The sequence below is a fragment of the Cnephaeus nilssonii genome (assembly GCF_951640355.1).
Source record: "Cnephaeus nilssonii genome assembly, chromosome: 10".
Taxonomy (NCBI): domain Eukaryota; kingdom Metazoa; phylum Chordata; class Mammalia; order Chiroptera; family Vespertilionidae; genus Cnephaeus; species Cnephaeus nilssonii.
The window spans coordinates 71,180,200-71,197,717 of NC_137081.1; the positions used below are offsets into that span (position 1 = coordinate 71,180,200).

At 36.2% G+C, this 17,518-nt stretch overlaps 1 protein-coding gene across 1 annotated transcript in view; it reads left to right on the top strand.

Moving 5' to 3' along the window:
- The window catches only part of LRP1B (LDL receptor related protein 1B), a 1,721,287-nt gene that overhangs the window by 958,515 nt on the left and 745,254 nt on the right, over positions 1–17,518 (top strand). Inside the window, exons 8-10 of the mRNA XM_079782447.1 lie at positions 6,167–6,389; positions 9,301–9,472; positions 11,677–11,820. Of these exons, the coding sequence (XP_079638573.1) occupies positions 6,167–6,389; positions 9,301–9,472; positions 11,677–11,820 (539 nt within the window). The remainder of the gene's footprint in view (positions 1–6,166; positions 6,390–9,300; positions 9,473–11,676; positions 11,821–17,518) is intronic.

Consider the following 17,518-nt stretch of genomic DNA (forward strand, 5'->3'; position numbering starts at 1 on the left):
CTTTTTGTTCTTTATGAGCTCACTAGAGGCCTGGTGTACAGATTTATGCACTGGTGGGGGGCATGGCCTATGGGGATCAGCCTGCTATGGGAATGCCCGCTCACCCTGGTCAGCAGAGCGGCTGTGGACTCACCCTCTGAGCAGCTGCTCCCGCTGTGGGAGCACCGCTCATCCCAGTCAGCAAAGTGGTGCTCCCACTGTGGGAGCACACTGACCACCAGGGGGAAGCTCCTGCATTGGGTGTCTTCCCCCTGGTGGTCAATGCACGTCATAGCAACTGGTCGATTGGTCATTCTGGTCATTCCACCATTTGGTCACTGGGCTTTTATATATATAGATTATTAAACATCTTAGAAATAGAGACAGTAGTTGGATATAGTTGAATTTTCATTTATTTTTATTAATGTGAATCAAATGGAATGACATTCAAAAATAAGTGAAGAACAAGAGAATAGCAATCTCAATTTAATTTCTCCCTGATGCTAGAGAATAAAAGATAATTGATGCCACAGGAGAGAACAGGGAGAGAAGATATGTCAATATTGCAGTCCTGTGGGGATAGGGCTTGGGACAGATCTGGGAATGATCTCACCATCCACAGGCAGGGTGTTGCACTTGGGGCCCTGCTATACTAGAAGCAACATGATATACTTGGATCCTGGGGAGAAGAGATGCTGAAAGGGTGACTGAGGACCCTGGAAGTTAACAGAGTTAAATGTTCATAAAACACTGAATTAGATAGAATAAATGAGATTCCAAACTACCATCTGTGTTATGGGATTTCTGGGGTATAGCACAGGCTTACCTAAGGTTTCTAAGCCCAGGGGCAGTAACAATAAATTACAAAATTATTGCATTTCAGTTCAAAAGGCATAACATAATCTATTCGTGAAAAAATAAAAAATAAAACTCAAATTAGGAATATTCTTCAAAGCAACTCATATCTACCCTTTAGAAATGGTAACATCATGAGTAACTGGAAGGCTTTCTGTTCAAGATTAAAGGAATATATATATATATATATATATATATATATATATATATATATATATATATATAGAGAGAGAGAGAGAGAGAGAGAGAGAGAGAGAGAGAGAGAAGGCAATTAAATGTAACATGTTGGATTGGATTTTGAATCAGAACAAAAAGAGGAAATTTTACTATATAGAACATTATTGGTCAACAGGCAAAATTTGAGTAAAAATGATATATTGTGTCAGTGTTTACAGTATTGATTTTGATATGTGTATTGTGGTTATACAAGAAAATGTTCTTGCCGAAACCGGTTTGGCTCAGTGGATAGAGCGTCGGCCTGCGGACTCAAGGGTCCCAGGTTCGATTCCGGTCAAGGGCATGTACCTTGGTTGCGGGCACATCCCCAGTAGGGGGTGTGCAGGAGGCAGCTGATCGATGTTTCTCTCTCATCGATGTTTCTAACTCTCTATCCCTCTCTCTTCCTCTCTGTAAAAAATCAATAAAATATATTTAAAAAAAAAGAAAATGTTCTTATAATTAGGAGATGCAGCCTGAAGTATTTAGGTGTAAAGGGTCATGATGTCTGCAGTTTACTGTCAAGAGGTGCAGACAGTACTAGAAATAGCCAGAGGGATAAGGTAAACAACTGGTGAATCTAGGTGAAGGGTATGGGCATTTATCCTACTCTTACAACTTTCCTGTAAGTTTCAAATTATTCAAAATCATGATTTAAAAACAAAGACATGACGAATCATTTGTGTTATGGCTTTGTCCATGGCTTCCCATGTGGACTTTGAGCCTTTTTTATCTGTGAAATAAAAATAATCTGCCCCTGCCTGACCAGCTTGGCTCAGTGGTTGAGCATCGACCCATGAACTAGGAGGTGGCAGTTCAATTCCCAGTCAGGGCACATGCCTGGGTTGTGAGCTCAATCTCCAATGCGGGGCATGCAGGAGGCAGCCCATCAATGATTCTCTCATTATTGATGTTTCTGTCTCTCTCTCCTTCTCCCTTCCTCTCAATATCCATAAAAATATATTAAAAAAATAATCTGCTCCTTCTATTGTATAGATAACTAGAAGCCCGGTGCATGAATTCCGTTCACGGAGGGGGGTTGTCCCTCAGCCCAGCCTGTACCCCCTCCAATCTGGGACCCCCTCGAGGGATGTCGACTGCCCGTTTAGGCCCGATCCCGGGCCTAAACGGGCAGTCGGACATCCCTCTCACAATCCAGGACTGCTGGTTCCCAACTGCTTGCCGGCCTGCCTTCCTGATTGCCCCTAACCGCTTCTGCCTGCCAGCCTGATCACCCCCTAACCACTTCGCTGCCAGCCTGGTTGATGCTTAACTGCTCCCCTGCCAGCCTGTTTGCCCCCAACTTCCCTCCTCTGCCGGCCTGGTCACTCCTAACTGCCCTCTCCTGCAGGGTTGATCACCTCCAACTGCCCTCCCTTACAAGCCTGGTCCCTCTCAACTGCCCTCCCTTGCAGGCCGGGTGCCTCCCAACTGCCCTCTCCTGCTGGCCATCTTGTGTCCACATGGGGGCAGGATCTTTGACCACATGGGGGCAGCTATATTGTGTGTTGCAGTGATGATCAATCTGTATATTACTCTTTTATTAGATAAGATAGAGGCCTGGTGCACGGGTGGGGGCCAGCTGGTTTGCCCTGAAGGGTGTCCCAGATAAGGGTGGGGTTCCCTTGGGGCATGGGGCGGCCTGAGCGAGGGGCCTGTGGTGGTTTGCAGGCCAGCCACGCCCCCTGGCAACCCAAGCGGAGGCCCTGGTATCTGGAATTTATTTTCCTTCTACAATTGAAACTTTGTAGCCTGCAACGGAGCCAAGCCTGCTGCTCCCTCCGGGGCGGCAGCCATTTCTGTGGCAGTTAATTCACCTTCTATAATTGAAACTTTGTAGCCTTAAGTGGAGGCTGGGCCCGGACAGGGTGTGTGGAAAGCTTTGCTTCCCCTGTTGCCGCTGGCATCCCTGGCCTGCTCTCTCAAGCTCCATTCTGCCGCAGTTTCTGTTTGAATTTGTTTACCTTCTATAATTGAAACTTTGTAGCTTGAGTGGAGGCTTAGGCCTGCAACAGCTCGCGGAAAGCTTGGCTTCCTCTGTTACCTGGGAAACCTTGCTCTCTGTGGCTGTAGCCATCTTGATTGGGTTAATTTGCATACTTGCTCTGATTGGCTTGTGGGCGTGGATTGTGGGCGTGGCTCGTGAGTGTGTCGATGGTATGGTCAATTTGCATATTACCTTTTTATTAGGTAGGATTATAAGGGTCAAGGAGGTAATAGGGTTCACACAACACTATTTACTTTTTTCAGCTTTGGAAATCTATTTTATATGAAAGAAAGTAATTTTCAGACAAGCTACACTTTCATTACAAATGAAATATTGAATATAGATAATTTAAAATTTTATCTTTTGTTTATTAATTATAATGCAGCCATTCACTATAGTCCCTCAATTAAAGAATGCCCTGAGAATGGAACATTTCTCTATAACTATAGTAGGACATTTTAAAATAAAATTAAATAGAACTCAAACAATCAAAGAAACCTCTATGTAATCATGTGACTATGGGTACTTAATGCTAGCAATATTACGGTTTTAGTGCTATTCTCTTGGAGAACTCTTCCATTTCTTGCATTTCAATTATAAGTGAACAGAGCTCATCATAGTCAGTATTCTGAAGTCTGAGAAGGTTCAATTTGGTGTAAAGATTCAATTTTAGTGTAAAAATATTTTATGTCTCCACTGGGCACTAGTTAATCTGCTGTTTTCTTGAGATTATTTCTTGTAGTTCAGTGCCATTTCACATACCCAAAGTCCTCCTGGTCTTTTGATTTTATTTTCATTAAAACAGTAAAATTTTGATTAATTGTGTATTTATCCTTTTTCCCATACTTAGGTTGAAACTTATTCAACCATTTATATCATGACCTGGGATACATATAAGAATCGCTGCATCATTCCTATAACAGAAGGTCAATATCAATGAAAACCTTGGCCAAATAATTTAAATTTTCTTGAGCTCTTTCATCATCATCTGGTCCACTCTCCTATAATTAAAATTCTCAAACAGAAGTACCACAGTTTATAGTATTTTAAGAACACCAAAATCCAGGGGCATCTATTTAATATGTATTATTTCTCTTTTTTCTCTCTTTATTTTATGAAGTGATTGACCCAGACACCCTATCCTTTATTCTGGAACTTTTCTCTCTTAGACTTCTATGAGATTCAGTGTTATTTCTTTGACCATAACCTCTGATCTTACTTATTTGCTCATTTTTTTCTCTAACAGCATGCTTCCATGGAACTTGTCTTGGCATTCTTTTCTATTTTCCTTTGATGTCACCTCTGATTAAGTCATCTCAAGATGATTCAGAGAAGTCTCTATTTCTCCAGGCTCACCTTTTTTCTTCATCAGCATGTAGATAGTTGCAATCACCTGCTTCATATTGCTATCTATCTATCTATCTATCTATCTATCTATCTATCTATCTATCTATCTATCTATCATCTGTATATATCACACTAAACATAGTGTGCCAGAGCCTCCAACGCTCCATGTCCAAAGCCAGGCTACCTGCACATCAGCATTTTTTCAGTTCTGTGAAATGGACAAGTTAAAAGAGAAAATTATAAAAGAAGATGCATTTGGTATAGGGTGAGAAAGAGAGCCTCAGATAACAGGAATAATGGGCAGTAGTCTACAGAAAGGGAGAGAGAAACTGGGTACTCCTTATAGCAACTTGACTTGAGATAGCTATAAGCAAATTAAGAAAGAAGAGATGTAAAATGGAAGCCGGAAAAGAGAGAGAGATCCTTAGGAACAGAGGTTTGATCATTTAGCATGACAATAAAACAGCACCATATGTTCTTTTACTTACTTCTCACTAGAATAGGAAGCACTTCACCTGAATGGAATGTCACTTGAAAAATAATGTTTAACTTATTGTGATAAATTGATCTTTCAAGAACATTAGGTGAAATATATACTCATGATAAAACCTGGCTCTTGCTATCACAGAACAGTGTGCATTAATGGTTAACAATTAGTCAAAGCCTCCCATAGCAGAAAGAGCTAAATTAAAGTTCAATAATACTTTTAAGCTTGAAAGATGCCCCATACTGTTAGATAATACAAGGATGTTGAGAAAAGTAACCAAAAACTAATTCAACGAGTTTGTAAAATCAAATATTCTGTACTCTAGGTAATCTTAATATTGCTCAGTCACTGTAAATCAGATTATCCTTGAGATTGTATTTACATCAAGGCAAATGGTCTTCTACTTACAAATGGAATTTAGTCTCACGAATAGGTAATCTTGTTAAAGTATTGTCAGCCTAACTGAAATTGATTTGCGTTTATTAAACGTAGAGAATACTAATTAAATATTAGACACAAGTGCTGGAGGTATTTCAACCTTTGACAGACACTGTTAGTGCTTCATGGAAGAATTGTGTTCTTTTTTTTTTTTTTTTCTGTCTTAGAGGTCAACATTGCTTTTCAGCCTTTTCTTCTACATGCAGAAGGAGAAAATGAGGAGAAATGGCCCACATTTCCTTCATGAAATTTTGTCTTTGGGGAATATTTGGAAGAATTTGGGATTGGTTTTGGGGGGCGTTATTTATGTTTTATCTCCATTGCTACAAACAACATATTTGCCTTTTCCATCTGCTTAATCCCATCGCAGGTTTGCCATTCACAACCACTCATAGCATCTTTGAGCTCCACATAATAGCTTTTATAGGAGACAGACAGTACCAGCCAATTTGAAAAGCAGGTTGAAGATAAAGCCTGATAGCTCACGTGCCCTGGCCTGGTGACTGGGCTCACTGCAGAAGCTTGTACCAAATGAGCTGCATGCATCTTCTGTGCTGTATATGCATGGGCTCTATGAGGCTTAAAGAAACATTTCCCCTAATACGAAAATAAACCCACCATAATCATTCGTTTTGGAGAAATGTTACAGTTGTTGGTTAACCTGCTCCCTTATGCCCCGCAATATTCATTAACAGATTCCTCTGTTTATGAGTGATATTATATGTAAATGGTTATGGGAAGCTAACAGATGTAACCAGTGAAATAAATTAGAAGGAAAAGTTCTGTTTTTTACAGATGGTTCTATTGAATATGCTTTTATACCTTCTCGACTTTAACGTTTAGTTTTCTTTCAACAGAAAACTTTTCTTTACTGACTACGGGAATGTGGCCAAAGTGGAGCGATGTGACATGGATGGCATAAACAGAACAAGGATAATTGATTCAAAGACAGAGCAGCCAGCTGCACTGGCACTAGACCTAGTCAACAAATTGGTTTACTGGGTAGATCTCTACTTGGACTATGTGGAAGTTGTGGACTACCAAGGAAAAAACAGACATACTATTATTCAAGGCAGACAAGTAAGTATAACCTTGTTAGAAAATACAGCTCAAGTAATAAAATGCATGGTATCACATTAAGAAGAAGGCCCAAACTCTCAATGTTGAAAATCCCTTATGAAGTCAAACTGCAATGGGTCATAAAAATTATGATATATTTCCTAGATGGGAGAATGTTCTTTTCACAGTGCATTCTATATATTGGATATGCCTCTCATTCTTTCCTTCCCTGTATTAAAAGCAAAGCACACAAAACAAAACAACACAAATAAAACAGGAACACCAAATAAAAACAAAAATGCTAGACTAGTAAGAAAGGAAAATACTAAAATATGACAGATGTTGTGGCCTACTTACTAAACACTAATTTAAGTAGTTTATTTATAAAAAAAATGAACTATGATTTGTTCCATGTGTCATTGGAGATATTTTGCTAACAAAAGCAAATGCCTGCTTACAAAAGAATTACTATAATAGGTTGAATTAAATTTTTCCTTCTGGTATATTCATTACTTCTATAAATGAGATTTTTGTAAAAATTTTGAAAGAAATTTTCACAGAATTCAAGAACTATACATATAGTAAAAACTGTATAGTTTCTCCCTTGCTGGATTACAAGATTATTTTTTCAAATAACAGTAAACATCTCACAGGAAATCTCTAAATTGAAATGAGCCTTATTCAGTAGTAGAGCTTTACAAATTCAATTTTACCTCACTTATTGCACTAATTTCATGTGAGAATCTTTTTTCTTTTGCAATGCAAAGCAAGAATATTCTATAATTATCTCTTAAAGTTACGTTTCCTTTCTAATTAACTTTTGACAATGAAATTCTTTCTCTTTCCTTGGAAAATAAACAAATGCACTAATCTGGGTGGTAAAAAAAAAATAATAAAGTTTCCAATATTAGAGTTGCGGCCAGATATTTCTTATCTTCAACTGTCCTAAAATGGTTATGATGGACCTTCTTTTTTACCTATATGTAATTAAATTTTTAAACAAGGATAAGGAATTCAAATTATTTTCCCCATGACTAAACCATTTTTTAATGTCTGAAATTTTTATTATCCATTTATTTTTTCCTTTGTATTGTCTGGTTTTGCTTGTCTGCCACTAAGTAATCCAACATATAAGTTAGTTGGCCACTATGTAACCCAACAGATACACTTTTGAAGAATTTGGGCTGTAGGAAGAATGGTCTATTCACCACTCTAAAGTCCTCCCACCTCTACGGGGGTAGTAGCAGAGCAGGCAGCAATGTGCTTACTTTATGGGGAACAGACCCTTCTGAAGGCAGGCAGGGAGACTGAGTAATATTGGATCTTACTATGTGAACATGTTTCCTACTCTGACCAATTCAAATGCCCCCTCGGTAGTCACGCTTTCTCTCCTGGGATGTGGGTTGTCAGTTATGTAGAGTGTAATGTGAGTATATCACAACTATACACTCCTAGATGACTGGCCCCAAATTTTGAGCCAAACATGCATGAGATTGGTGGTCATGGAAGAGTTCAGCTGGTTTGTAATTTTTATAGAAAAAAAAAAATTCCCTGAGCAAAATTGGGCCATGGGTATAGTTAGTTAATATGATGTCAGCTATATTGAAAATACATTAGTATATACATGCATGCTCATACAACCACACACAAACTTACCCTAAACAAAAAAAAAATGATTATTTGTGCTTTAACATTGATGATTCAACCCATTAATTTTACTCTTTCACTTTTAGGCTAGACATGAAGAAATGAGATATGGTATAAAAACAACATGCAGTCTTCTTCTAATCATGTCTCACATGAGATCAGCAATAGTAATGATGAGTCATAGATGCTTGAGAGATAACAAAATCAAATGATTTTGCTTAAAATACAGAACTACTAGTAACAAGATTTCCTGATTAAAATAGAAAAAAATTGTAATATGTTCTATAAATATGTTTACAGTCAAACCATACATAGTTTCTCAAGTTTTCTTAACTATAAGTCTATACTAAAAGTGCTCCAAAATACAATATATTACCAAAGTATAGTGACAAATTTTTTTATCAAAATTTCAACAGAAAATCAATTGACAGCTCTACCATATCCTGAACCAGAATCATTTTAATTTAAGTTTAACACAAGGAATACCCAAAGGCCTAGCATGTGCCTTTAATGGGAAAACCAGTATACTCATTATTTCTGTTTTACCAGAAATGTTCCTTGACTTCAAGATTTATATTCTTCCCCAAAATCTCAAAGACCTTTGCCAAGGAGTATACTAGTGTCATGGATAGCAATAAACATTGTTACTATCAAGCAAAAAGTTCCATTTCTATTATAAATAGGCTTTAGAAAGAATGTGATTTCTTAGTGAAATGATGACATTTTATTTACAATTATTCCAAATATGTGATTTCAATATTTATTATTTTCCATGCTGGGTAAGTATTAGTCTAATTGTAACTTGGGATTTTTTTAAATGGGATTTTTAATTTATAAAATGAATTTTTAAAGTACTTTAGTGTTAGTTCTTTCACAGACAGAGCTATGCTTTTGAAGATTCTACATATCCATGTCTATATGAGCAAAAAGCCCATAAAAGTACCTCCAATTTTATAACAGTACCATACGCATATTAATGAATATATTTAAAGGTTTGGTTCTTGCTAGCTTTCGAAAAGGAGCTACTGAACATGTTTTCTTAATGAAACATGAATAAAAGTTTCTCCCATGCATTTGTAACTGCTTTATCCACTACTGCATGTTTTATTCTCAGAGTAATTTTTTAAATTAGTACAATGTTGAATTTTTTGAGAGCAAATGAACAATAATATGGTGTGACTCTGCTACTAAGGGAATTGTTCAGACTAGTAAATAGCAATCTGTTTTTCTTCGAAGTTGAAAGCAGCATAATTAAAAATCTAGTTATTTTTGTCCCTCTTTATAGGTCAGACAATTTTATGGTATAACTGTGTTTGAAGACTATTTATATGCAACCATTTCTGATAACTTCAATATCATAAGGATAAACCGATTTAATGCCACAGATATGCATTCATTCATTAAAATGGAAAATGCTCGAGGACTCCGAATCTATCACAAAAGAACTCAACCTTTAGGTAAGATGCCAGACTTCTTCATAGCTTTCATAATGGTGAATTGAATGGAGTTATGGTCCTTGTGCCTTTGTATTATGCTAAAGTGGATAAGTCATAAATTCTCTGTTTTGATTAACAAAAGTGTACATGTCTGCTTGACACAGTGGGATAGAGCTCCCTTCTTAAGTCTAAATGACAAATTGTTCAGTTCCTGGTGATTCGTTTATACAACCCTAAAGTTAAAATAAGAGCTAGATTTAGATTCAGGAAGGAGCTTTCAGTCATCAGGCATGTAGTCAGGAAAGCCAGATGCTAAGATGCTAAGATTTTAAGAGTTTTTTAGTATTATTTCAGAGAGAAATTTCAAATCAGGTGACTTTCTTACAGTACTGATTCAGTTTTATTGCAATCATTGGGGTCTTTTGACTTAACATCCTAAGGTGTTTTTTTTTAAATGCCTGTTTATTAAAAATAACTTTTAATGACTAGACTGCAGTGTTTCTACGTATTTTTCAAAAACACAAACTAGTTATTTTGCATAGTAGGTTAGTGATGCTTATTCATGAGTAAAATTTAGGCTAAATCACATCCTATATAATAAAAGCCAAGTGATTGAAAGGCGGAACGACCAGAACGACCGTCGACCAGTTGCTATGACGTGCACTGACCACCAGGGGGCAGACGCTCAATGCAGGAGCTTCCCCCTCATGGTCAGTGTGCTCCCACAGTGGGAGTGCCACTCAGCTGACTAGAATGAGCAGCTGCTCCCACTGCGAACCCCAGGCTGAGGGGCAGGAACCCGGGCTGCAATCATTGCCTCCTCGCCTCAGGCTCCTCCTCCTCACTCGCTGCTGCCTCCTCTGGATGCCCGCAGGCCACACAGTGCTGCTGCAGGACTTGCAGAGCTGACCCCGGAGGCTGGGATTTGGGTTCATGGGTGTTGTGGGACTGAGACCTACTCAGTGCTATTGTCCCTGGGCCTGGCCCCAACCAGGTCCCCTGAAGAGGCAAGTGCTCCGGCTCCACGGAAGATGCCAGACCAGGGAGCAACCGCTCAGAGGGCGGATCCACAGCCACTCTGCAGACAGAGATGAGCTGCACTCCCACAGTGGGCCTATTCCCGCAGGCCACGCCCTCCACCAGTGCACAAATCCCATGCACTGGGCCTCTAGTATAGAATAATGTAAAATACAAAGGCCACCACCCAAACTTTCCATCATCTTTTTGTGCTTCAAATTAACACTAATTTATAATTATCTGAACATTAACATATGATAAAAATTAAATTATCATCATAAGGATGATAAGGAGTGTCAGGGATAGGGCTAGTTTACAATTTGATATTGAATCGTCAGAGGAAGTCCCATTGAAAAGATAAAATTGAGTGAATACAAAAAATTATGGCACAATTTCTAAAAGTATAGCAGTTTTATTATGAAAAGAAAATTGCCATGTTATTCATTGCAATTTCAAGTAATTGATGCTCAAAAATCAGTATAATTACAATAATACATAAAATCTTACTGACATTTTCCTAATACAGCCCTTTCTCTTTGACTCATCATTCTGTTTCTCATCCTTTCCATATGGTAGTTTTTCTGTTCTTTTTTCTTATTCTCGAACTTCAACACTTATAAAATGACCTTCTACTCCTCAATCTCCACATGCAAACTCAGCCTCCTCCTTTTGCCAATTTCAAGTACACACACACCACAATTCATTTTGTAAGAGATTTCTCAAAATGGCAATAGCTTCCGTAAAGATAATCACTGAATTACCTTTAGTTTAGGTTAGATAATTATGGGTTATTATAAAGAAATCATTTTTCTACTTAACAACCTAACTGGGATACTTTTACCATACCTTTTATATTTATATAAATGTACATATTTTTTAAAAGTACAACAAGCATGCACCAAAATAGTTTAATTTTGCTTACATATAAACAGTTTAATAGCATATTACATCTCAGAATTATTTTTAAATGTAGTCTAAGTAGGATTTTTGCAAATCCCTATCTCTTTTCTATGGAGTTTACACTCTTTCTAATTGATTCTGGTACTAAATAGTTTGGTATTTGGGTATGTGTTTTTTGTTTTGTTTTGTTTTTGTGTGTGTTTTTTCTAGGATTCTTCTTCTTATACTGTAAAAAAATTCCACATACTGATGCACATAATTATCTTGTCTTTGGAGAATTTCAAGTGTACTCTTTCTATTTGTTGTAGTCAGAAGCCATGCATGTGAAGTGGATCCATATGGAATGCCAGGGGGATGTTCGCACATCTGTCTGCTCAGCAGCAGCTACAAAACGCGGACATGTCGCTGCAGGACTGGCTTCAACTTGGGAAGTGATGGCAGGTCATGCAAAAGTATGTTGTCAAAATCAAACATTTTGCCAACAGCTACTGCTACAGAATAGGGTTTTTAGTATTAATTAGCAGCATCAACATCAATAATAACATGAAACTTCATTAAGTGAAATCTGCTTGCAAATATGTGGCAGTCAATTTTCTCAAAATCAGTATTGAGTGGTTTTGTGTGTGTGTGTGTGTGTGTGTGTGTGTGTGTGTGTGTGTGTGTGTTTGACAATGTGAATGAGAAAACTAACTGGGCTGTAAAGTGACTAAATTTATGGATGTCCTGGAAATATACTTTAGGAAAGACTTGTAGGAAGACCCTTTCCTTTATTCCTTAAAGAATGTTTATGGTCTAGTAAGCTCCAAACATTGGTTGACCAGATTTTCTTTTCTCTAAACCAAGATGCTTCTAGTAGTAAAAAAAAAAAAAAGAAAAGAAAAGAAAAGATGCTTCTACTAGTAAGAGATGTGTTGGTTAGGCCAACAGAAATTTGCACAAAGCAGTGCTTCACCTTATTTATAGTATCTTTGGGAAGTGAAATGAATTTTATTATTTAATGTTCCAGGTAAATGGAGCTTTGCTAATTCATATTTTTTTATAATTTTATTTAAAAGCTTCTAATAGATATATCTTCATTTTATTCTTGAAACATGCTAGAGTAATTTAGTTAATCTTTACTTAAATAAGTTATTTTTTATAAATGACTTTTTTAAGTTTAAATTTTTGCACAGAAATTAGTTGTCTTTATTTGGGGCTTTTTATATTATATATAGTAGAATGGCCCTTTTAGAAATGGTGTCTATGTGGAGACTATTGCTCTTTAAATGTCCCCAAATACCATAATTTTTAAAGGTATGATGACTGCTTTTTATAATGTCCATTTGTCTTCATTTTGTCATAGCAAGGCTTCTTATTTCTATCAGTTGTCTCTCTTTGGTCACTGTCCTGCCATATTTTCTATTTTGTTGTCATGTGCTTGCTGAGGACTATGAAATGAGACCACGAAAGTGGTTATAATTTTAAGTACAAACAGGATTAGTAGTACTAATACTTTTAAATATATATATATATACTTCTTAATATATATATATATATATTCTAATACTTAAATATATTAATATTTAAATATATATATACTTTTAAATATATATATATACTAATACTTTAAATATATATATATATATATATATATATATATATATATATATATATATATATATTGATTTTAGAGAGGAAGGGAGAGGGAGAGAGAGACAGAAACATCAATGATGAGAGAGAATCGTTGATCATCTGCCTCCTGCACACCCCACACTGGGGACTGAGCCTGCAACCTGGGCACGTGCCCTGACTGGGAAACCAACTGTGACCTCCCGGTTCATAGGTAGACGATCAACCACCGAGCCACGCCGGTCAGGCAACACTTTTATTGAGAACCAAGAGGCTCAATGGTTATAAAACATGTGCATTTTAGTATTTTTGTTTTTATTTCTAATTGTATATAAAATGCTGGGTATGTACAGATGACAGATCTCATGTTCAGTAAATCCTCTGGAAAATTGAGGGTCTGTGTCATAAGTCTGAAGATAGAAGGTGTGTGTGTGTGTGTGTGTGTGTGTGTGTCTGGATACATGTGTGTCTAACCAACCTTTAAACTGTCCTGGTTACCACTTGGGAAGTTATGGCATGTCATGTAAAAATAAAATCATACACATATATGCACATATTTTGGGGGAGAAGTATAAGATCAGAGTTGCATAAGTTTCAATCACCTCTAATTTAGTGTCAATCAGGGAACATTCATATGAAAAGAAACAGTCCTAGATATTTTAAACACAGAGGGTCAAATGAAAACAGGTGCTTACAAAATTATTAGAAAGCCTGAAGCAGCAGATTCTAGAATTCAGAACATTCTTCAAAAACCATCATCAAACTAACCTGGCTTAAAGCTGGAACATCTGCCAAAATCTGAAGCTAGCGCATCAGGATGCCACCAATGGCAATGGTAACTTCAGAAACACACCATTTGAGGTGAGATCCAGGAGTCAGGAAGCCTCCACCACAACTGTTAGCTCCAGAAACATGTAACAACCAATAGTACCTGCTGGTAAGCAAAGCAAAACATCACGGAACAAAACAGAAACACACCCCTTCCTTGCCTTTTGATATACAAAAAGGGAGAAGTTCCGTGTGGAAAAACTCCAGTTCTCCATTGGATGCAGCAAAAGATGGCCTCGTTTCCATATTCCAAACCTCAGCTCATCTGTTTTGGGGTACTTAAATCAAAACCAGAACCATGGCTATATGACCATCTGTGAAATGTTGTTTTCTACAGTACAGGAAAACACAGTAGAAAAAAACTTTAAAGTAGATATTGAATGACTAAAATAAGTGATTAAAGAAAACAAGGGAAAAGAGTTATAATTCTTATTTAAAATATACATACACACAGGTACACACACACACACACACATACATTAAATCAATAAAACACCAGGTTTACCAATTACCAGTTAAAACATCTATTAAAAATTAAAGCAAAAATAAATGTTAGCAAGAATGAGTATGAGAAAACCAGCCTTCTTATGTATTGATAAGAGATTTGGAAATTGTTTTAACTATTGTAAAGATGTCAATACATTTTTTAAAAATGTACAGCTAATATTATCCTTTTACTACCCTTTAACAAGTTATCCCACTTTTGACTGAATAAATTTATTTAAGTGTATTTATAATAATAATACAAACACAGAAACAACCTAAATTTCTAACAGTAGGTAAGTAGCTGACTATGTTACATTGCCTCTCTAGTAGCAAACAAGATGCTGCTATTGGAATGAATATTTTAAAGACTTTAATGATGCAATAAAATATCATTAAATTTTTAAAAATTAGATACTAAAATATATATATAATACATCTATATTTTATTAAAGAAAAATACACATGTAAAGTTTGTAGAAAATACTCAAGATTATTAATTTATTTTTCTGTAGGGCTAAGGTTATTTATTTATTTATTTATTCCCTTTTTTTTCTTTATGGATTAAGGCATTACATATGTGTCTTAATACCCCCATTGCCCCCCCATCCCGACACTCATGTTCTCACCCCCCTGGTATCTGTGTCATTGGCTAGGCTTATATGCATACATACAAGTCCTTTGGTTGATCTCTCCACCTTACCCCCCTGGTATCTGTGTCATTGGTTAGGCTTATATGCATACATACAAGTCCTTTGGTTGATCTCTCCCCCTTACCCCCACCCTTTTCTACCTTCCCTCTGAGGTTTGACAGATTGATCGATGTTTCTCTCTCTCTGGATCTGTTTTTGTTTATTAGTTTATGTTGTTCATTATATTCCACAAATGAGTGAGATCATGTGATATTTATCTTTCTCTGCCTGGCTTATTTCACTTAGCATAATGCTCTCCAGTTCCATCCATGTTGTTGCAAATGGTAAGAATTCCTTCTTTTTTACAGCAGCGTAGTATTCCATTGTGTAGACGTACCAAAGTTTTTTAATCCACTCATCTGCTGATGGGCACTTAGGCTGTTTCCAAATCTTAGCTATGGTAAATTGTGCTGCTATGAACATAGGGGTGCATATATCCTTTCTGATTGGTGTTTCTAGTTTCTTAGGATATATTCCTAAAAGTGGGATCACTGGGTCAAATGGGAGTTCCATTTTTAGTTTTTTGAGGAAACTCCATACTGTTCTCCACAGTGGCTGCACCAGTCTGCATTCCCACCAGCAGTGTACAAAGATTCCTTTTTCTCCGCATCTTCGCCAGCACTTGTCTTTTGTTGATTTGTTGATGATAGCCATCTGACAGGTGTGAGATGGTACCGCATTGTCATTTTGATTTGCATCTTTCGGATGATTAGTGACTTTGAGCATGTTTTCATATGTCTCTTGGCCTTCCTTCTGTCTTCTTTCGAAAAGTATCTATTTAGGCCGTTGCCCATTTTTTTTATTGGGTTTTTTATTTTCCTTTTGTTAAGTTGTATGAGTTCCCTGTAAATGTTACACATTAAACCCTGTATCGGTGATAACATTGGTAAATATATTCTCCCATGCAGTGGGCTTTCTTGTTGTTTTGTTGCTGGTTTCTTTTGTTGTGCAAAAGCTTTGTATTTTGTTTATTTTCTCTTTAGTTTCCATTGCCCTAGGAGCTATATCAGTGAAGAAATTGCTTCAGCATATGTCTGATATTTTGCTGCCTGTGGATTCCTCTAGTATTTTTATGGTTTCCCGTCTTATGTTTAAGTCCTTTATCCACTTTGAGTTTATTTTTGTGTATGGTGTAAGTTGGTGATCTAGTTTCATTTTTTTGCAGGTATCTGTCCAATTTTCCCAACACCATTTATTGAAGAAACTGTCTTGACTCCATTGTATGTTCTTGCCTCCTTTGTCAAATATTAATTGAGCATAGTGGTTTGAGTTGATTTTTGGGTTCTCTATTCTATTCCATTGATCTATATGTCTGTTCTTGTGCCAGTACCAGGCAGTTTTGAGAACAGTGGCTTTGTAATACAGCTTGATATCTGGTATTGAGATCCCACCTATTTTGTTCTTCTTTCTCAGGATTGCTGCACTATTTGGGGTCTTTTTTTTATTAATTTGCAAATTAATATGCACTACTTTTAAATAATATAACACATTATTTAAAATATGCTCAGACACTGAGAGACTTTGAGGACAATGAGGAAGAGGAATGTAAATATTCTTTACCCAGTAATTTGATTTCTGGAAATGTATACTAAGAGATCATCTAAGAAAATATATAAACTAGTAGATTGAAAAAGGTGCTTATCTCAGTATTATAACAATAATAAAAGAGATAAAACTTACCTGGGAGTGGTTTGGAAAATTATCATGTATTATACTGATCATACTGAAAGAATTTAAGGCTTAAAATAATCAACATAGAACATAAGTTTGATACTAAGATATAATAACAAAAGTAGCATATAAAAATGGAGTATCCCCTTCTATGTAAGTTGCAGTAGAAAACTAGCTAGATAAATTAAATCTGAAATAGTCACACAAAGCAATAGAATACAGCAGTGAAAATGAATAAACAATGACTACAACTATGGATGAATATCAAGAATGCAAGAAGAATAAAATTAATTCATAGGAGAATTCACACATATAATTCAAACATGTAAAGTTAAATAATCTACTCTGGAGAAATACATACATTTGTCTAAAACTTTTACAAAATACATTATGGACTCAGTAATCAGGCTATCAATGTCTCTGGGGTAGAATTGGGGTATGTGCATATCTTCCCATGTTCTGGGAATATTCTTAAGAATACGGTCTAGGTACATGAGATTTGTTTTATTTTTATTCTATATATATTGAAATGTTATAAAATTTGCTTACATATGTTTAATATTCAATATCAATTAAAAATAGAAAATATAGAGAATTATAATATAGTTTATATTGAGGGTGTTGTGTTTATGTGCTATTAGTTTTTCTTTTTTTTCAAATTTTCTATAATTTAAACATTTTACTAAATATCTCATGGCCTGGTTTTTCAAATATAATTGAGTCATTTGTATCCCCCATTTTAAAATAAAACAGTATGTTTTCCCTTTTATATAAAGTAATTCCTTTAAAATTATATGGACTAAATTAAGTGTAGGGTGCCCTAGCAATTGGAGAACCTTTCATATGTTTTTATATAAAACTCTGAAGG